Source organism: Numida meleagris, chromosome 20, assembly GCF_002078875.1.
Source record: "Numida meleagris isolate 19003 breed g44 Domestic line chromosome 20, NumMel1.0, whole genome shotgun sequence".
In the NCBI taxonomy this organism is placed as follows: Eukaryota; Metazoa; Chordata; class Aves; order Galliformes; family Numididae; genus Numida; species Numida meleagris.
Window position 1 is genome coordinate 2,428,918 of NC_034428.1, and position 20,921 is coordinate 2,449,838.

Sequence of the window (20,921 nt, forward strand, 5' to 3'; positions counted from 1 at the left end):
GAGCGGGGCGGCCCTGACGGAGCGGCGCGGCGGGGACGACGGCTTCCGTCTGCGGGTGCCGGTGTTCTGACGGCTGTTTTCGGAACGTTCTCTCTCCAGGGAGGAACCGAGCCCCTCTGTCTGAAAAGCGGTTGGAACATGGCCGTGAAAGAAGCGGTACCTCTAGGCCGCGCCGCCTCGTAGGCCGTTTCCAGGAGAACCGGGCCGTGCTTTGAGCTGCAGGGGCGTTAAAATGCCCGAAATAAAGGTGACGCCGCTGGGTAAGTCTCACCCTCGGTTCCCGTCAGCGTCCCGCTGCGGATCCGCGCACCTGGCCGCGCAGAGCGGTGCGGAGCCGCCTCGCCATGCCGGCCCTTTGGCTCGCTGCAGGCGCCGGGCAGGACGTGGGGCGCAGCTGTGTCCTGGTGTCCATCGCGGGGAAGAACGTGATGCTCGACTGCGGCATGCACATGGGCTACAACGACGACGTGAGTATGGCGCAGAGCGGAGGTGGGGTTACAGAAAGGGGTGCTGGGGTTTTCTGCCTTAATGCCCGCGGATGGCAGTTTACCTGTTTGTTTGCAGGTGCGCTGGCTGTCCTCTCGTAGAATCGCGGAATGGCTTGGGTTGGAGGGGACCCCAAGGATCATCAAGTTCCACCCCCTTCCTCCCACTACAGGCAGGGCCACCAACCTCCAGATCTGGTGCTAGACCAGGTTGCCCACGGCCCCATCCGACCTGGTCTTGAACACGTCCAGGGACAGAGCATCCACAGCCTCTCTGGGCAGCCTGTTCCAGCACCTCACCACTCTTTCTGTGAAGAACTTCCCCCTGACATCCAGTCGAAACCTTCCCTCCTTGAGCTTAAAACCATGCCACTTGTCCCGTCGCTATCTACCTGAGCAAAAAGTTGATTCCCCTCTTTTTTGTAATCCCCTTTTAAATACTGGAAGACCACAGTGAGGTCTCCTCGTGGCTTTCTCTTCTCCAGGCTGAACAAGCCCTGCACCCTCAGCCTGTCTTCCTAGGGGAGCTCATCCTTTTTCCTTTTGACTCTTTCTGCACGTGAATATAGATGGTGTTGCCTGCAGCTCTTACTGTGTTGTTGAGAGCAGCTCAGTCTCCTGAGTTTTGCTTTGTGATGGGTTATGGTGTCCAGTGGTTCCTGCTGGTGGTCCCTGCAGTTAATGACGTAGCACGAAGTGGCTTTGTTTTGGGTTGGTAACTTGCTCTCCACATCTTTACAGAGGCGCTTTCCTGATTTTTCCTACATCACTCAGAACGGAAGGCTGACTGACTTTCTAGACTGCGTGATCATCAGGTGAGAAACCTTCTTTCTTGATCGCAACTGAAATGGGAAATAGGCAAGTTTTGTTTTTAAAGGGAAAAAAGAAAAGGTCTTCTATTTTGTGGAATGCTTTGAAGAGCTGAAGCAAACTGTGAGAACCAGGCAATCTAAATTGCTGTGTAACATCTTTATCCTTTCTGTCTTTTTTGCAGCCATTTCCATTTGGACCACTGTGGAGCTCTCCCCTATTTCAGTGAGATGGTTGGCTACGATGGGCCCATTTATATGACGCATCCTACCAAGGCTATCTGCCCTATCCTCCTGGAGGACTACAGGAAAATAACTGTAGATAAGAAAGGGGAAACAAACTTCTTCACGTCCCAAATGATTAAGGACTGTATGAAAAAAGTGGTTGCAGTGCATCTTCACCAGACAGTCCAGGTAAGTAGCCATTTCTGCATAGGCTTGGATCGGACCTACTGAACTGTTGTGGAAGGCAGAGCAGTTTTCTGTCTGTGAAGTGCTTGTACTACTGCAGTGTTTGCTCACGTGCAGGTGGATGAGGAGCTGGAGATCAAGGCGTACTATGCAGGCCACGTGCTAGGAGCAGCCATGTTCCAAATCAAGGTTGGATGCGAGTCGGTTGTGTACACGGTAAGTACGCACAGCAGAAGTTACAGATGCCTACGTCTCCTTGTAATAGCCTGTCCTGTTAGCTTGAGAAAGTAAATGGATTTCTTGTCCTCCCTTAGGGTGATTATAACATGACACCAGACAGACATCTAGGGTAAGTAGGAAGCTGGGTTTCTGTGAATTGTATCTATTTCAGGCAGGGTGATTTTACCCCAGCTTCTATTAATATGTAGGGGCTTACCAGCATTGATTCTTTGTTCTTTGATGGGAGACTGGGATGCTTAATGATGTCTTTCCAGAAAAGATAAATGTAAGTGTGAATTATGAGGAGGATCAGGGTTAAACTGAGTCCTCAGGGCAGACTTTAATGTAATCTTCTTCTCTGCACTTGTATTAATCCATTTTTAAGGCTTTGCGGTAATTGGATTTAGATGTTTGAAATGCTTTATTGTCGTGGCATCCTCCACATGTTTTTACTTTTTAAGAGAGTGCCAGTCACAAACTTGAACGCTGATTTTCTTCTTACTGGCATATGTGAGAGCTTTCTAATGTTCGTGATGCTTAGAAAGCATTAAAACGTTATTCTAAACAAATAACAGACTGAAAAATGGCTTTTCAAAATCTGTGGAGTTGGGTTAACTCCTACCTCCGCATGGAGACAGTGGCATTCTGCACCCGAGAGCTGCAGGTGAGAAGTGACAGATACTGGCTCTTAATTTGATTGGCTTTTTAAAAAAAACCCTTTGGTTTCAGTGCCGCCTGGATTGATAAGTGTCGCCCGGATTTATTAATAAGTGAATCCACCTATGCCACAACTATCAGAGACTCCAAACGCTGCAGAGAAAGAGACTTCTTGAAGAAAGTTCACGAGACTGTAGAACGAGGAGGGAAGGTACAGCGCTCTGATGATCTGAGTGATGTGCTTTTTTCTCTCTGTGGAGCTCTTGCTCAGGAATGGTAACGCTGCAGTGCTATCAAGGTGCTGTTCAGCTTTCACAGACTAAATCATAGCTCTGTTGCAGGTTCTTATCCCGGTTTTTGCCCTCGGTCGTGCCCAGGAACTTTGCATTTTATTGGAAACATTCTGGTGAGTGCAGTCTCTTTGGTGCATGTTCCTCCTTGTCCTCTTCACACTGAGGTTCCCAAGCTTTTCACGATTCTCTTCTATCTGTTTGGTACAAGTATTCTCCTTAGTTTTCATCTGCACGTTGGCCCATGGTGGCAGGTGAGAAGTGCTTCTTTCCACGTCTCGCTTATTTACCAGTGTTTCTGACTTTAAGCAGTAAGCCAAACGTGTTCCTCTCTAGGATCGTTCCCTGCTCCTTCCCCAAACACTTGGTACCACCTGTCCTTTAAATAGTTTGATGGCATCTTTGCCCTGTTGTGAAACTGTTTTTATGTGAAAGGGAAGAAAAAGGCATGACAAAGTCTTAAACTTTTTTATAAGCATTGTATGGAAATGTTTCCACTGTGGTAATGCCAAACAATACAGCTTTCAATTACTTCCTGTAGTGGAATGATTACAGTCTATAAATGGATGGAATTTGGCTGCAGCAGATAAGAGAGAACTGGGCTATGGGTCTTTATAGCAAGCTAATGCATAGTGGTACAGCATTGTCATAATCCTGACAGTTTCCTGAGGGTATGTTATGCACAGAAATTTTTGGAGACTACGTAGGTTCATGGACTTTTAGCAGTGAGAGCCAAGATGCTAATTTGGTCCTCACCTGTACCTGGATCGCTTCTTTCTGCAGGGAAAGAATGAACTTGAAAGCTCCAATTTATTTTTCCACGGGACTGACAGAGAAGGCAAATCATTATTACAAGCTCTTCATCACGTGGACTAATCAGAAAATTCGGAAAACGTTTGTGCAGAGAAACATGTTTGAGTTCAAACACATCAAAGCGTTTGATCGAGCCTTTGCAGATAATCCAGGACCAATGGTAGGTTGGTGTTAACAAGGTGACAGAGCAGATGTGTACTGTTAGGGAGCTGTTTTCCTGTTGCTCTGTTCCTGATTTAGGCAAACAGGCAGTCTGCAAAAGTGGGGAGAATAAAACAGCATGAAGCCCCATTAGAGCCTTGCATAGTAAATGTGTGATGTGTATTTAGTGGATTCTCTTCACAGTTTTGGGAAATTTATATAAGTAATGATATTAAAAACAAAACAAAACTTTTCTGCTGTGATTCTTGACACATCTTTGAATTCTAGGTTGTGTTTGCAACCCCTGGTATGCTTCATGCAGGACAGTCCCTACAGATCTTCAGAAAATGGGCAGGGAATGAAAAGAATATGGTAAGAAATTCTGCTTCCTAAATGATGTTTTGTATTAATATGATAGTGTTGCAGATATCATGGTAAGAACAAAGGTTTTCCTGAGCTTGTGGGGCTAAATGGTGCGAGTCATCTAATGGAACAGCCCAGGGCAGAGCTTTTTCAATCTCTGAATTTTCCTTGGCTGCGTGTGACAGAACAAGCTGCAGAGGTACAGGTTACAGAGATTTTATTTTCAAAAGTGCTTCCATTAATTTGAAGCTGCTTAGAAGACAGTTGCAACTGGCATTCATTCGTAGTTAGCAGCGTGTTCACTTCATCAGTTTGCTTTCTCATTTCACCCTCATTCTGTAGTTGGGTGTTCACCACACAAGCTGCAAAGCAAATAGGAAACGCGAAGTAAGCAGCTTTCCAGCGAGGGGTGGTATATAAGAAGATGAGAAAAACAGATGCTTCTGTCAGCAATTATGCACTTGTGGCTCACTTTATGTTAATAGCAGTGATGCTGCATACAGTCTGTATGCAGAGCATAGATTTTCCTGATTTCTTTCTCAGGTCATCATGCCGGGCTATTGTGTGCAAGGAACTGTGGGCCATAAGATTCTGAGTGGACAACGCAAGCTGGAAATGGAGGGAAGACAAATAGTAAGTTTTATTTTCAATGAGGATTGTTTTGGGGAAGCTTTTTGGGACTTTAGGTGGCAATTAGACACCATATATTATATATATAGCTAGGGGAATAAGCTGCATGCAACGTGGAAATACCTGAGTAACATTTTAAGCAGAGTGGAACTAGGCTTTTTTGTGTTTGCTCTGGCAATAGCATCTCCTCTGCCATTCTGTTGCCCTTGGTCTTCGTCAGGGGAGTATTAATAACTGTGTTTGATAAGGAGGCCCTGTTGTTCAGGTAGCAGTGATTTAATTTCATGCTGAAGGGGATATTGAAGCTGATCCTGAGCGTACCTAAGCACTGATGTGTTTTGGCAAATGTGTGGAAGGAATTGTGCTCTGAAAGTACACTTTGAGTTATTGGGAGCTTTTCTGAATATCAGTGTATTTCACCTCTGCTGCCAAGCAGCTTTCTCTCCACTCTAATTTCCCAATCCAAGTGTTCTGTCTCATTCTTTAAAATAAATATGAAGAGCTCTGAGTCAGTTTGTACATGGTATACAAAGCAAAGTGGCTCCTGATTCACAGCACCTGTGCTTCCCACCCCTCCTCTTGCAGCTGGAAGTAAAGATGCAGGTGGAGTACATGTCCTTCAGTGCCCACGCCGATGCCAAGGGAATCATGCAGCTGATTCGCCAGGCTGAGCCACGCAATGTCCTGCTGGTCCACGGGGAAGCAAAGAAAATGGAGTTTCTGAAGCAGAAAATAGAGCAGGAATTTCGTACGTACACTTTGGGTACTGAAAACAATAGAAAGAAGGAGGAAAGCTTTACATAATTAATTTAGTAATAATCAGCTTAGAGTTAGGAATAGCGTAACTTACAGAACCTCAAGAAATCAGTATCTGTAGTGTATACTGACGTATTAAGCCCATTTAATTTTAATATCCATTAGGCTTCAGGTGATTTTGTTACATTTGTATTGTTCTGGTTCAGCATTTACTGCATTTGTATTTCTTCAGACTTAAAAGCAGCAGAGGCAGGCGTACATCAGCAATTTTAACTTAGCAACATCAGTTATGGGTGGGGAAAAAATAATGCCTGACTTAAAAGATGAGCAGAGAAAGCAGAGAATGCACACGGGGTGGCTATTTACTTTTCAGTAATTTGTTACAGGCATCAGAGTGCTGCACCAGTCCTAACGTTGTTTCTTTACATGTCAACTGTTACGTGTCAACAGATGTCAACTGTTACATGCCTGCAAATGGAGAAACTACAACAATATTTACCAACCCGAGCATTCCAGTGGACATATCCCTGGGACTCTTGAAGAGAGAAACAGCAATAGGTGAGGTGTTTTTCAACCAAGAATTACCTATTTGGGGTCCTGCCCCTCTGTTGCAATGTTAGTACTTGAAGTAGGTGGGAACAGTGTTACAGGGCTATTTGTAGCAGTGCTTCCCGTTTAAGAACAGGTTGCACAGTGTTGAGTGGTGGAGAAGGGCTTCTGGGAAATGAAGTAGCTTCTGGGAAATGAAGTAGCTACTGTGCTGGGGCTGGGTGTTCAGCAGGGCTTAAAAAAAAAAGGGCACAAAACTACCTTACTTGCTCTTCGTTGTCCATTTGCTAGGAAAACATCCATGTATGCTTTTGCTATTGAGGACTGGAATTACTTTCACAAACTCAGTGTAAGAAAAATCATAAAGTCTCTCATACAGGGAAGTGATATGGGAGGGGAGAGGCAGTTGATGTGTAGTACTGGACATTGTTTCTTATGTATCTGGAGCCCTGGCAGTGCTATAAGTGCTGTGTGTTTTAAGGGATAGATGAACAAAGGTGTGAAGCCATAGTCTATGGTCCTCAGCTGGGACTTGGAAATCCATGGAGTCCTATAGCAGTTGTCTTCCATGTGTAAAAAAGTAAGCAAGGTATCATTAACCCAGTTGTCTTTCTCTTCCCTTGACTTAGGCCTCTTACCAGATGCCAAGAAGCCAAAGCTGATGCATGGCACGCTAATTATGAAGGATAATGTAAGTAACACTGAGGGGCTACAGAGGGGGAGTAAAACCTCGGCGTGCACAAGGAAATGGTTTGCAATGGGTCTGCATTCTTCCTCTGCAGAGCTTCCGCCTGGTTTCTCCTGAGCAGGCCCTGAAGGAGCTGGGCCTTGCAGAACACCAGCTGCGCTTCACCTGCCGCGTCCACATTCAGGACCCGCGCAAAGAACACGAGACCGTGCTTCGTGTGTACAACCACCTCAAAGGGTAAGCCCGTTCCTGGCTGCATTTGGCTGTTTTTTCCCCTCGGGCTGAATGGTTGGATCATTCTTTATAGAGGCTGCCCTTCCAGACCAATCGCATAGAATTAAGAGAAAATTTCCTGCATCCCCAAAGACAGTAACAGCTCTAGATTTCAGCTACTGTAACCAGAAGAGCGCTTACACTTCAGGAGCAGGGGGCTGCTAGTCAGCAGATGCACTTATGGTCTTGGCCAAGTTAATGCAGTCCCCTCCAAAATAAATTGCATGCCTTCTGCCTCACCAGGGTCCTGAAGGACTACTCAGTGCAGCATCTCCCTGATGGTTCTATAACAGTCGAGTCCATTCTTATCCAAGCCACAGCACACTCAGAGGATCAAGGAACCAAAGTTCTGCTCGTATCCTGGACTTACCAGGTAGGAATACTTGAAAACACATTTCAAGCAATTCTAATTGGTCTTAAAACAGGCCTACAAGGTAGTAACAGAGAGTGGGGGTATTTTATGAATAAAACTTCAACCTGTAACCAGAAAGTTCAATAAGACAAAGTTGTGCTAAGATGAGGTAGTTGTTTTCCTCAAGAGTATACCTTCTATAGCTGCATTTTAAATGCTTTTTTTTACAGCAAGGAACTGCCTTCTTGAAAGCAGAGGAAAAAAAAACAAACAAGAACAACAATGGGTTTTCATTCTTTGCTTTCAAGAAAAATTGTCATTTATTTTAAAAGAGAGAACTCAGAGATCCAGACACCTTGTTGGACAAGCAGAAGTTTTAGACTGGTATTTTGAAAGAACACCTAGGAATACATTTGTGCTAACTGCATTGGTTTCCATTTTTGAACACTGCCTGCTGTTGCGTCCAGGAGTTACTTTAGTCTAGTTCTAGGCAGCAGAAATGGGAAAGAGTCAAGTGGACAATTGCTTTCATCCTGATTTTCTTTTCTTTAGGATGAAGAGTTAGGCAGCTATCTCACATCCCTGCTGAAAAAGGGACTGCCCCAGAGTACATCGTGAGCCAGAGAGCAGCAGGCACAGTTGGTGCTTCAGGGAAATACAAATCTTATTTTGTTTACATTATTAAAACAAAACTAGAAAAACATTTGACAAAGAACTTCAGTGTCTGTCCATTAGCCACAGTGAGAGAGTTCAGCAGTACTGCAGTCTTCCTCTTTTGGAAACTGGTCTGGGTTGTCACTGCAGCCTGTTTTTAAGAAGTCTTGAAGAACAAACTTCACGTTACTTACACAGTAAGGTAAGAGAGATTCAGGATTCTTTTCCTCCTGCAGCTTGTTTTCTTTAGAAGCTCAGCAATGCCATTCTGGCTTTTTGTTCACAAAAATAAGTAGAAGGAACAGCCACGCAGTGAGCCCAGTCCTGCACTGACCTGAAGGCCTGGGCTCTGTGCACGGGGCAGAACAGCCCCCTGGGCTTCAGGCATTAAGGGTGTCATTAAAGGTTATTATCAGGAAATCTTTTTGCTGAGGGGCCCAAACGAGGAGCTTTCAAAGCTTCACAATGAAAAGGCAAAGCAGAAATATAATGTAGGCAGAAGTATGAAGCCCTAAATATGCTGTTTACCCAGCAGCTGCACTTCCATTGAGGGAAGTATGAATACCAGCTGACATGCCTTCAAGAAAGCTGCACCTTCTTGATGTAGTTTCTAGTAAAAAAAAAAAATATATATATATAGATAAAAAAAAACAATTATAAAAAATCCTTCTCTGTCCACATCATAACATTTGTGGTTAGTTGTAGAGAAGTTCCTGCAGTGCTGGAAGTCCTTCCATTGCCTGTTAAGGGAGATGGCATAGGAAGGAACAGAGCAGCGGGGCTGTTCAGCTGTTAGCAAAATCTCATCCTCTCAAGAAAGCTGCTGGCTTTTAAGGAAGTTGAGTCAGGCCCGTGCTTTCTGGTGTCTGGTAACTCATGAATGATAAATTCTTCCCTCTTGTGATGGTATAGTCTCACTTTATGGGTGGAAAACTCAGCAGTTCTCTGAAGTTGCGTGATTCTGTTAATACAGGAGAAAAGGTGAAACAGGTCAGATGCATGATATCACCATCACTTATCAGTCCCTTAAAAAAATAAAACTTTCACATTTCAACAGTACAGCACAGTGTGTAGGAACAGTAACTTTCCTCAGTGACTTTGTGGAGAGGAGCTTGTTTACCACTGCACAGGGTTAACTGATAAATGCTCTTATCTGCTATCTTCTAATATTGTTATTAAGAGATGGCCAGCATAACTCTACAGGCATGTGATTCTACAATGCCTGTACCCAAGTACTCCTTAGGAAGCCAATTAACTGATTCATAAGAAGGGAAGAAGCAGCCCTTATTTGGCTGTGGAATGTAGGCAGTTTGTGAACACAGCTGACTACAGTGTACACCCGGGGAGAAAACACAGGATCCCTCCAAAAAAGGGAAAAGCCAAGCAGGACTGCAGGGATCCACTCAGCTTTCAGGGTTAGCATCAATAAGGAGGCTGGTTTGTTTTAAGTAACCCTTTCCTGTACTGCTTTCCAGAAACAAGCCTTGTGTTCTCCAACCAACCCCAAAGGGGGACCCCAGGGAGGCCAGAACACCAATGTACATGAATACAGTCTCTCACCATACTTGATCTGGACTATAGGCAAATACATCTCCCTCAAGAACTGTTGTAGCTGGCTAACAAAAATATATAACCATTAGACACTTTCCTCCAGCGTTGCCTTGATGTAATAACCACTGTATGAAAGAAGGGTAGGTTTCACAGGTTTGATTTCAAGCAGCAGTTAGAAAGACGACTAGTGTACTTACTTGGAATAGGTCAGTTGATTCCATCTCTGTGTTTTTTATTTTCACAGCTCTGGTGTAGTTTATAAACGTAGGAGTACTCTCCAAGTTTCTGGTCACAGATCGTGTACACCATTTTAGACCTGAATCTGAGCCTGAAGTTGAAGTGCCACGTCCTGCTAGAAGAGGTGAAGTAGTACAGGAACGGGTTAAGGCAGCAGTTGAAACTCACCAGGGCTAAGGTGACCCTTCGCATTTTGTAGATCAGGTTAGTAAATGACTTGTTCTGGATGATCTGGCTTCTCATTAAAAAATGGAGGAAATGGGTGAGGTGGTACGGGAGAAAGCAGAAAGTACAAATGAGCAAGATGATGTAGATAGTAGTCAGAGCCTTCCTCTTGCGAATGCTGTGTTTGATTTGGGAGATCCTCCTCGCAATGAGAGGGTAGCAGATCAGAATGATGGAAAAGGGGATGACAAAACCAAACACTAAGGCCAGGATGTTGTAAAGGGCCATGCGAGAAATCCAGCTGCTCCTTGCAAAGTTCTCAAAACACATGGTCGTGTTCCTCAGCCCTTTGTTGTGGAGGGGACCACCAAGGATGAGTGCAACCATGATGCTCAGGGCGACCACCCAAAGGACTGCGGCCACCACCACATAGTGAGTGACTCTGATCTGGATGTACGTGAAGGGGTGCAGCACTGCAATGTAACGATCGACACAAATGCAGGTGAAAAAGACAATGCTTAGATAGATGTTGATGTAGTACAAAGTCCCAGTTATCCTACAAGCCACGTCGCCAAAGATCCAATTGTTCCGATTCAGGTGGTAATGAATTTTAAAAGGCAGCACACAAACAAACAAGGTGTCTGCCAGAGCTAGGTTAATCATGTATACAGAGGAAGGAGAAGCATGCTTTGCTTTCTTAGACAGGAGGTACAGAGCTAAGACGTTTTCTATCAGTCCCAGCACAAACACAATGCTGTAGATGATGGTAAACAAGGAATACTGGAAGTCCGCTTCCAACCTGACAGCTGTCTCGTTGGAGACACCTTCAGTCCAGGAAATGTGTGCCATGATTTCTGTTGAAGTGTAGGGATATCCAACGGGAGAAAAGTTGTAAGCCATCCCTTACCTCATGAGGTTCTTGAGTTTGAAGTGTTATTTCTTCTCACATGGTTAAGAACTAAAGCTGTGCTTATCCGTGGTGTTAGATCTGATGACGTGCATGTTGCAGGCAGCTGTGCTTGGTCCAGTTAGGTGGAAAGTGCTGTTGCTGTAAGAGGATAAATCATTTAAAACATGAGCAGTTAAGTTTACACAACAGCCCAAATACTTGCTGGCATTTAAAAAACAAGACAAGACAGCAGCACTGAATTAACAGAAGGGAGCTCCTAAAAGAGGAGTTTGGGTTTGAAATAGGGAGAAAGAGGCACTACACAGGTAGGACACCTCTCATCTAGGTCACTTGCATCACATAAACCTGCTGGAGAAGAGATCACTGCTTATATGAATCTGAGTAACTAATCAAAAGAGAGACACCTTAACAGAAGTCCTTAAACAGAGTGGAAAAAATGAATCCTCATTTTAATGAAGTGTCTCAAGATTAGCCACTGAAAGCATGAAAACACAAAGGTTGTTTGGTACTTTCCAAAGGAAATGCTGAAATCACACATCCTCTCAATAGTTATTTATTGCAGACAAAAGCACTGAAGATTACAACTGGAAGTTGTAAGGAAAAAAAATAGTTTCACTTCAGGTAGGCAAAGGTACATATCTGCTTACACAGGTCTTTCACCAAACAGCAAAGTATTTGCATGTACACAAACAGAGGAAAATTAGTACAAAGCCAGGCACGTGCTAAGCCACGACGTCAGGCACACAGAACTTGAAACTCTTTATCTCAGTTTTGCCACTGAACATCTCTCTTCTGTGTTCAAAGTGTTGCAGCTGGGGAAAGATAAGGCAGAGGCCAGTAAAATCACTGAAGGAGCAAAACAGAGAGGGGACCCATTAGTTTCCGCTTCTCACCAGCACAATCAGGACATCTCTAGATATTACCAGGCAACAGCTCCAAAACAGCAGCAATTTTTTCCAAGCAGCACGTGCTTACGTGACAGAGGAAAGCATCTCAAGGTTCTCTAAAAGCTGTGACAAAACATTGGTATGCTTCATGCTAGATTGCTAACAGACTGCCTGAAATTGATGCCTCTCAGCTCCCTGCAGGATGGCTACGTGGCCTTACAAAGGCACAGAAGTTGTTTGCATCATGACACTACACTGTTTGCTGTAGGCTCGCTTCATCCCCTGAATCCCTCCTCATCTCAAAGAGGATCTCACGTTACATCTTGTGTGCTGAGAGTGGAAACTGGGCAACTCTTGAGGCCTCAGGTGGAAGTAACAGGTGAAGCTTGTGTAAAAACACTGACTGTACCTTGGTGCAGCCTGTCATGCACGCAAACCCATTGAAGCTTAACAGCAAAAGGAAGGAACAGGAAAAAAAGAACCTTAAAAAAAAATCAGACCTCCAATATTTCACATGTCGGTCTTTCAGCCATTTCAAAACAGTTAGATATGCACTGCGTGACACCACCATGTATTGATCTGTTTGAAAATGTTTTCATTCTCAATGAGAGAGGTAATAGAAGTGATGCAGGCTGGGAGTAAACTGTTTTCCAGGCGCGTAGCCAAATTCATCTCTTACAGTGATGTACCATTTCCTTACCCACCACTTTAAAACAAGGAGTCTGACCCAATTCCACATCCAGCTTTGCTTCCCCAGAGGTAATTTTCTTTGAGGAGGAGTGGGGAAGGGCAGGGGCTATGCCTATTTTCCTTCAAGTGTTTCCTACAAACAACTAGAAAGCACTATTGTACTTCTGTACAAATTACTTGATTTACAAAACTACAGAAAATTAGACATCAAAGTTTACAGCGGATTTTCAGTTCATTAAATTAGCAGAATTGTCTTCATATAAAACCAAGCTTTTTTCTGTGAACCCTGAGTCAAGCATGAGGTTTTTTCTGGTTTGGGCTTCAAAGCATTGCTGTCAAGCACTCAGAAAGACAGAATGTGCCTGTGTTGGATGCCCAAACTGAGCCAACTGAAAGGAATTGGTAAAGCAAAAACAGAAGGAAAACACCAAGCCCCCTCCTGCTGCTAGCAATACCTGAACCTGCAGTAGGAACTAGCTTGCCTAACACCTGAGGAGCATTACTCTTTGGTTCAGCTTTCTGCCCAGCAAAGCTGCGTAAGAAATGAATCAGAACGGTCACTTACCAGAGCTCTCAGGCCATCACCTCACACAAAAGCTGCAGACCAGCACACTGCCTTCTGCAGGGTCCCCACTCACAGCTACGAGGTCACTGCGCAGTGTGAACACCGGAGCAAGCTGTGCTGCGAGACCCACGGCAGAGCTCTCCCACACTGCTCTGCAGAGAAACCACAGGAAGTGAAAAAGAAAAACTGTCGCTGCCATGCAGGCGCAGCACTTGCCCCGCCAGCAAAATGTTTCCTTACAGGACCAGGGTGAGGATGCAGCCTGTGGCCAGCACCGGTGCGTGCTGTGGTTCCTGCATGTATCTGCTGCGTGGGGCAGGCACGCTGCTCCCACCCACAGCCACCCTCAGCCTGCCCCAGAAGAGCACAGCTCACCTTTAGGTCCCAGTGCCAGTGTTTCAGCCCAGCACTCTCACTTCCCCTCTAGGGAAGGAAAAGCAAGAATTAACTGCCATTCCCTGTCTATAACACAGGCATGTGTTCAGGTTTGGAACGCAAATGGACAAGAGCCTTTGCTTGCCCTGAAAAGCATGTTACAACATCCGTACCTCTAGGCACTTAGGCAGCAAGGCCCTACCAGGAAAAGCACAAACACGTACCACATTGGTACCACAGTGGCTTCTGTTCTCTTCTGGTAGGACTTCTCCAAAGTTCTGTCTTCTTTGGAAATTGGTCCCCAAGCAAATAGGAGTAACCAGAAGATTCCTGCTTCTCCTTCCCGAGTTGTCAGAGGTTGGTCTCTGGAAACAGAGCGAGGGGATATGCATCACTATGCGCTGGGATGGGCTGTCCTGTCCTGCAGCAGGACCAACCACTAAGCTCATCTCCCTGCTTAGGGCCTTGAGAGAGGTCAGGGAGGTGCTGCATCCCACCTGCGCCTTCACCACCCACCTGGTGTGTGGAAGCTCCTTAATCCTTCAGGGTTATTAATATTTCTCCTTCATTACCTGAATGCGATAGTCAGCATCGCTTTGAATTGCCACATAACAAAGGACATCCCCTCACCAGCTCAGCAGTGCTGTCTGCTACGACAAACTGCTGGCTCTCTCAATTCTCCTCTCACAGACAAAGGAGAGATTAATTATGATGGCACCAGGCATCTGAGCTGCAGCTGGCTTCCTCTGCACGAAGGTGTTCGAGTGCTGTTTCTTCGGAAGTCAGAACTTTCATCCTCTTTCCTGTAACTCAGCATTCCAAGAACTCTTTTATAACCCAAACAGCGACTCTGGTGTCATTCATGATTAAAAAAAATAATACAACAACCCACAGACATCGCCCAATGCATGCGCTGTTGCTTGGGCAAGCAGGCAAAACTAAACGAAAACAAAAACAAAACAAAAAACACACAAGAAAACCCATCAGGAAAAGGAAAAAAAAAGCTGTAATCTGAAAGCAGCATCGTTCTTCATTTCCCCTTAGCAAACAAACGATGGGAAGATGCCTCCAGTCCGTGATGTTTATTGAGACAAGACCATATATTGCATAAAGAGCTCTGCAAGCCTCCATCCCACATCCACAACAACAGTCTTTTCAGACGTGGCTGACAGAGCTGCTATTCTCCTGGGGCCACTGTTGGTTGCAAATCTGAGAGGAGGGGGGAAAAAAAAAAAAAGAAAACATTGATTTAGGGAAAAAGATGGCACTGAAAGCTCTTAAAGTCTGTGGTCTTCATTTCCTGCCTAGGCTCCCTCCCCACTAGCACAGGGCTCCGCAGCCAGCATTATTAGGAAGTGCACCAACACTGGACAGGGCCCAAAACCACAAGCAGCAGCTGTCTCTTCAAGGCCAGGCCAAGTGCCCAGCGTAACGTTACGTTCAAGCTCCCTGCACCGCACTTTGTTGTTTCCCTTTCCCTTCTGTCTTCTTTAAGCCCCAGTGCTTGCACAGCTGCAGCAGGAGAGAGCATTCCCAAAGCCCACCGCAGGATGCCACCAAACCTTGGTGACATCAATTTGAGATCTTCTGCAAGTTTGCCTTTTTTTTTTTCTTATTTTCTAAGCCAAAAATCTTCACTATTTTAGATTTAAATGCTGTTAAATTAAGAAGGCTAATATGTAAGCAAAGGGATGATCTGCTCTCTCTGTCCACCAGTTGGGAGGACATTGATTAATGTAAAAACCAGGAGTGAACAGAGGTGGATCTACAGGCAGCAGGTATCACAGAAGATTTGGTTACCATACATGGTCAGGGACAAAATAAGGCTCAAAGTCAACGTCAACATGATTTCTCTTTCACTACCCTGCAAGTTAGAGGAAGAAATCTACCAGGGAAAAATTAACACTCAGTTTCTATAGCAGCTATTGTAAATGGCACAAAAAGGAGGACTGTGGGGGTTTCTGTTCCTTTCAGTATGAGGCCTGACTCCCACAGACAGAAAGTTGCTGTCTGCCATTCCCTTACCTGCTTCGTTATATTCCACTGATTTTAGGAAGAGTCCGGATGATGGAGCCATGGCAAACGGTGGAAGAGCCCGTGCATCCTTCATCTCCAGTAACTCCTTTATATGATGCGGTGCCAGCTTTCCCTGGCCAACTGCAACCAGAGCCCCAACCATTCTTCGGACCTGAAAAGACGGGGTACAGCTTAGGAACTGCCCTTGTAACATTTAAGAGGTTAACAAACAGTGTCAAGAGTCCTGCACTACTTTGTATCAGTAGTATGGCAGAACAGCTGGCTCTCCTACCTACAGCTGTAGGCACTAGGAAAATCAAGAGGAGGACCTGTAACACAATGTAACGCAATGATCTCCAGTTCCACTGCCTTGGAGCAGGCTTGTTCTCATCACAGGTGGGAAGAGAGCTGAGCAGACATGGTTTCTATTTGAGAAGCTGCAGCAGCCACACGTCTGCCTGTGGCAGGAAGCTCACTTGCTGCTGGGCAAGCTAGGCTAGCACATTCGTAATGCACAAGCAACAATTTCCAGGTGGGGGCTACATGGGGGCATGCTTCTCTCAGAGGGCCAAAAGCAAAAAGGAGAAAAAACGACAACACACCAAGTGAGAAAGCCCACCAGCCAACTCAGTCATCAAACTGGCATTTCGAACACCTCCGCATGTCACAGCTTCCCTCCCCTCCCCTCCCCACTAAGCGATTCCAAATCTGGTGGGTTAGCACAAATTTCACACCCCGTGCTCACCTACTATCATACCCTCACACTTCAGCATCCTCCTGGCTGAAAGCCACCCTTCCCATGGTGCTCTCACCACATCCTAGTGGCTTTTCCACACCGGCCAAACTGTCCCCCAGTCTCAAATACACAGCAGAACCTTGCGGAGGAATCACGGCAAGCAGCGATGGGAAACTTAAACCAGTTCTCCAGATACTTAAATATAGTGCTTAAAATAACATTTACAAGAGAATAAACCAAAGTTTATCCCCGTTAAAGAGCAAAGATGTACTTATCCAAAGGCAGGCACTATCTTCACCTACTTCGTCGGAGCTTAAGCTGCACTACATGGTGCCCAGAGCCTGCCTTGCAGCCATTCTGGTGCCGTGGAGAAGCAGCACAGATCCTCAGTGTATGTTATGTTATCTGTCCCTCACTAGAGGTCATTGCATGCTGTGACTTCAGCTTTGATGTCTCCGCACTTGGAGTCAGCTGGTGTAAATCCAAACTAATGGGAGGCATCTGAAACAGCCTCGTGCTTGGTGTCTCCTTGCTGCTCCACGTCATTCAGGGGGAAGATACACGTACAGTTTCCGAGGCTGTTTAACCCTATTCTCTAATAGAAACGTCCAGATGAGAAAACTTAACACAGCAGCCACATGAGATGAAATCAGAGGTCCATCTAGCCCAGTACCTTCTCTGTGATGGAGTGCAGAAGCAGACGCTCAGGTACAAGAGTGCAAGTTCACCATGTGCAGTCTGTTCCTGCTCCCCTGGCCTGCCAGCTGGCTCTGAGGCTGCTGCTGAAAGCCCCGCTCGCAGAGGGCCCTGGGCTCAGCACTGCTGGTAGCTCTCTCTTTCTGCACAATGTCACTAAGTAGCATTTCCAGTCTAATGCGTTAAACGGGTTAACAGCATTTTCTCCTTGTCACAAGAGCATCTGATGAAGTAGATCCCTGCTATGTATCAAGCCTTCTCAAGCGCGTTATCGTCCTTCCCCTGCTCATATCCAGACACCCACTGTCAGAGAGCTTACGGAGCATTGCTTGGCACAGGATAAAAACAAATTTGGTTTGTCAAAACGGAATAAAAAATAGCTGCTCGCTGTTCCCACAAAACACCCCCTCTCTCCTCCAAAACAAGCCTTCTCATGCCTATTCTGTCTCCAGAGTGTGACTGTGCCCAGGGTAGGCAGACAGAACAGCCAATTGTTTCCTAATGAGGTGATCCATTAAGTTGCGGAGAGAGACGTCGCGGCATAAACCCCACTGGAGTTATTTCAAAGAAAACCCAGCAGAGCCTAGGCAGCGTGACGGAGGGAACGATCCTGCAGCCATGCCTGCAGAGCTGAATCAGGTCTTCCCATCTCTCCTTTGTGCAGCACTGAGAATTACCTCATGCTCCAAAGCCAGAAAGTAAAATTCCAGGCGGCCTTCACTGGGCCCAGTGCCATTCAGCAGAGCAAGAACATATGTCTCTTGGTTTTTACCACTCGGACTGCAAGGACAAAGACTGAGGAAAACAAAACTTTCCATCCTCCCACATGACTCTGTGACTTTGGTCATTCATTTTAGATACAAACCTACGAAATGCTTGTTCTACTGGATCAAACAAAGAACACGGAGCCTCGCTTAAGGTCCCTGTGTGTGTCACGAAGCTATAGGACCAGCTCTGCCACAGAGATGGCACTACATATGGATGCAACACTGCTAAACCAGTTGTGTTACAGTGAGAGTGATACTTGGGTTCTTGGAGACAAAGGGTGCACAGAGCTGAACAGTACCTGCCGGTAAAGAAATGATCTGCTCTTGAACTTCAGCTCCCAAAACTCCAGGCCCCTAAAGAGACACACAGAAAAAGTGTTTAAAAATCACATCTCAAATGTTAGAACTTCTTACAAGAACAGCGTAAACCATAGGTGAACGTGAGCAGAATGAACAAGAAGCAAAATCACTAATTAAAACTACAAACAGCCAGCAATTCTAGATCAAAGGCTACTCTAGCTGGAATGCTGCTGTTTACCTTTGTTGGGAACAACTACACAGGTCAGCTATGGCTAAGTTGAAATAATTCATACATCTATAAGGGAGAAGTAACATTAATGAGAAATAAAGGAGACACAGAAACCTTTGTCAGAAAAGGAGCAATGCAAGCGTACGAGAAAAGCAGATTTGTTGCCTGAAGAGTGAACGGGGAAATCTGTAGGTGAGCCCAGCTGTTTGGGTAAATGCTGCTCTACATGGGAAGAAAAGCTTTGACAGAAGCATGGCAACAGATTCAGACTCTCAGTGCCAGACTCACTCTGGGCACAAATAACATTTTCTTCACCCAAATTTCAAGCATTTTAAAGGGAAATTTTACAGCAGTAACTGGTGGCTTAGTGCCACCTCTAAGCAGCACTGAAGCATCAGCCTTCCCCTAAACCTCCCTGTGATAAAAATTAATCAGTTTAAACTAACAGGATTTGGAACAAAAAAAAGACAGTTATCAATAAGAACACCTCCAGGACATTTAAAGGAGATTAAGGAGCAACAATTCAGCTACAAATCTTCTGAAGCCTTCAGCTGAAGAAGACACTGGTAAGCACAAGTTCTGTTTCAGCACTTCAAGGCCCAGCCTGCCAGATGGATCTCTGGGCTGTTGCAAAACACCATCCTGCAGCTCAAGCCTATACCAGGGCTGCTGGTTCAACAGGGGGGGCAGATGCTTGCTGAGATGTAAGCTCCTTTGAGTCACCGACTGCCTCAAAGCCAACAAGCTGCTCTTTTAAAGTGCAAACTGCAGAGAGAACACAAAGAATCAGTCTTTTTCCTGGGCACCACTGAAGTGCTCCAAACACCACCTCCCTTTAGGCAGAGGACATGCCTGTTGTGCTAAAGGAAAGCACAGAGTTGAAACCTGCAGACTGTCTGACCTAATCAGAGGAGGTAGCTCCAAGAAGGAGGTACAAACTGCAAGATTCCTTACAAGAAAAGACAGCTCTTAATTGTGGCATTATTTTTTTAACAGCAGAGGTTTCAGTGCTGAAGAATGGTTTTTTACTCTAGACATTTCTAAGCAAGAAGCAAAACAAAAACACTTATGGTGGCTGAGAACGCTACCACAAAGCCAGGCCAGCTCCCGGAGCTCAACCACCAGTCTCTGTTTGTCCTGGCCAGAAGATGGTTTTACTTAGCAAACAGGAAGCAAGATGGCAGCTGCACAGACATCCATGTGCTCTGCTGCTCTCCAGGAGGACACGATGGAAGGAATCAAAAGGGAAGCGATGAAGGCATGGTGAAGAAAGGATGGCAGAGGGGCTGCTGATGAGTACTGGGTACATCTGTGCTGTGTCAGGGGCAAACGGGCACTCGAAGTACTGTCACGTTGGCAAATTCCAACCTGAAAACCGGTTTCTCCTCCTCATGCAACAAACTCTCATCTGCCAGATGTTTTCCCCAGAACAACAGTTGGCAGAATTCCAGGGAAGATCAAATCCTGACGTGAACAACGGAGCAGCAAATGTTTAAAAACTGGCTGCCAAAGTGGAGCTCTGCAATGTCAGCACTGCGTCTCACCCAAGAGAAGCGCTTACCTCGTGTCAGGCTGAACTAAATGATTTGCCCTCAACAGCATTTCTGCCATCCCATAAATCATTCCGGACGTGACTGAACATTTCTAGCTCTGATAAAAGCTTTTCACTTGTCAAGTCACAAACAACACTTATAAAAGCTCTAATTCCACCATGTGCACTGCCTAACAAAACTATCCCACCTTAATAGCCTCAGCCTTTTCCCATAGCATTTTATCAGACCAAAACCCCAACAGGTTCATCAACAGCATCCCTCAAGGAGAGAAGAGAGCACTGAGGCACAGGAAATGCACAGCCCTTGAACGTGTGCCTCTCCACTCTGCAGCTCTTCTAGCTGCAGACGCGTGGAGGGCCGCAAAGGAAAACTTCACAGTAGTTGTAATTCAGTGCCATGATAGGGAGCGAGCACAGGAACGGGTTGTGGGGGGAGTGCCTCAGGGGGATATTACATTAAGGGTCCATAGTGAGGAAGGACTGGGTTTTGTGCATTGCTCAGATAAAGGCAACAAGGAGAAGGGAACTCAAAACCACCCGGCTGGAGAAGGAGCAGCGGGTATCTTGTGGCAGGGGGAAATAGTGCAGACAAAACAAGCCTCTTCTAACCAACTGCAGCAACATCCATCATTCCACATCAGGGATGCTTGCAAAAAGGCTGCACTGATTGCCTCTGATCCGCATTTCACAACAGATTGGTCTCCTTTTCCACCGCTCTCCCCACTCTGTCCCCACACTGCCTCTTCCTTCACCACTGCCCACAGCAGGCTCAGGAGCTCAAATCCAGACAGGCAAAATACACTCTTGAGGAAGCCAGCTGCCCTGCAAAGAATTCAGAATGTAAACCACCCCATAGCCTGCTCTGGGCAGCAGTTCTAGGGAGCTGCAGGCTAAGAGTAAGCAGAGCAGGAAGAGGCAGAGGAATATTAGGTGATGAATGGATAGATACCACTACACAAAAATCTTTTTCCCCTCTCCTGATCTGTCTGTTGATATAGATACCATTGTCCAGAAACTTTTAAGGTGGCAACCAGTGTTCCTTACAAGGGCTCTCCTGAGGCTCTCTGTTCTAACACTTGACTTACATTTGCACCCTCTGCTAAATCTTCATGAGCAGTTTTCTAAAGATGTGGTTTTGCTGATGGCCCACTACCA

The 20,921-nt window shown here is 45.6% G+C and overlaps 3 protein-coding genes and 1 long non-coding RNA gene across 4 annotated transcripts in view; 2 read left to right on the forward strand and 2 right to left on the reverse strand.

Annotated features, from left to right (window-relative positions):
- Nucleotides 1-8,139, forward strand: INTS11 (integrator complex subunit 11). The gene is made up of 17 exons (XM_021417744.1): nucleotides 1-260; nucleotides 370-467; nucleotides 1,227-1,300; nucleotides 1,480-1,708; nucleotides 1,823-1,921; nucleotides 2,020-2,054; nucleotides 2,654-2,792; nucleotides 2,923-2,987; nucleotides 3,655-3,844; nucleotides 4,114-4,197; nucleotides 4,732-4,821; nucleotides 5,404-5,566; nucleotides 6,025-6,132; nucleotides 6,753-6,814; nucleotides 6,906-7,048; nucleotides 7,328-7,457; nucleotides 7,989-8,139. The coding sequence occupies exons 1-17, from the start codon at nucleotides 233-235 to the stop codon at nucleotides 8,052-8,054; spliced, it is 1,803 nt and encodes a 600-aa protein (XP_021273419.1). The 5' UTR covers nucleotides 1-232; the 3' UTR covers nucleotides 8,055-8,139.
- Nucleotides 7,724-14,392, reverse strand: LOC110408725 (lysophosphatidic acid receptor 6-like). The gene is made up of 3 exons (XM_021417746.1): nucleotides 13,096-14,392; nucleotides 9,839-11,091; nucleotides 7,724-9,051 (listed from the first exon to the last, which is right to left on the reverse strand). The coding sequence occupies exon 2, from the start codon at nucleotides 10,941-10,943 to the stop codon at nucleotides 9,849-9,851; it is 1,095 nt and encodes a 364-aa protein (XP_021273421.1). The 5' UTR covers nucleotides 10,944-11,091; nucleotides 13,096-14,392; the 3' UTR covers nucleotides 7,724-9,051; nucleotides 9,839-9,848.
- The window catches only part of LOC110408727, a 14,436-nt gene continuing 3,464 nt past the window's right edge, over nucleotides 9,950-20,921 (forward strand). The window contains exon 1 of the long non-coding RNA XR_002444515.1: nucleotides 9,950-10,082. This is a non-coding gene — a long non-coding RNA (uncharacterized LOC110408727). The remainder of the gene's footprint in view (nucleotides 10,083-20,921) is intronic.
- Nucleotides 14,538-20,921, reverse strand: part of PUSL1 (pseudouridylate synthase-like 1) — a 24,016-nt gene continuing 17,632 nt past the window's right edge. The window contains exons 6-8 of the mRNA XM_021417745.1: nucleotides 17,985-18,039; nucleotides 15,496-15,658; nucleotides 14,538-14,679 (exon numbers count right to left, since the gene is read on the reverse strand). Of these exons, the coding sequence (XP_021273420.1) occupies nucleotides 14,648-14,679; nucleotides 15,496-15,658; nucleotides 17,985-18,039 (250 nt within the window). The 3' untranslated portion in view covers nucleotides 14,538-14,647. The remainder of the gene's footprint in view (nucleotides 14,680-15,495; nucleotides 15,659-17,984; nucleotides 18,040-20,921) is intronic.

Bases quoted from the DNA above. Each gene is read 5' to 3' on its own strand.
- INTS11 (XM_021417744.1), top strand. From the start codon at position 233: ATGCCCGAAATAAAGGTGACGCCGCTGG. The intron at 1,709-1,822 runs GTAAGTAGCCAT...GCTCACGTGCAG, and splicing joins ATCTTCACCAGACAGTCCAG to GTGGATGAGGAGCTGGAGAT. The intron at 2,055-2,653 runs GTAAGTAGGAAG...CTTTGGTTTCAG, and splicing joins ACACCAGACAGACATCTAGG to TGCCGCCTGGATTGATAAGT.
- LOC110408725 (XM_021417746.1), bottom strand. From the start codon at position 10,943: ATGGCTTACAACTTTTCTCCCGTTGGATATCCCTACACTTCAACAGAA.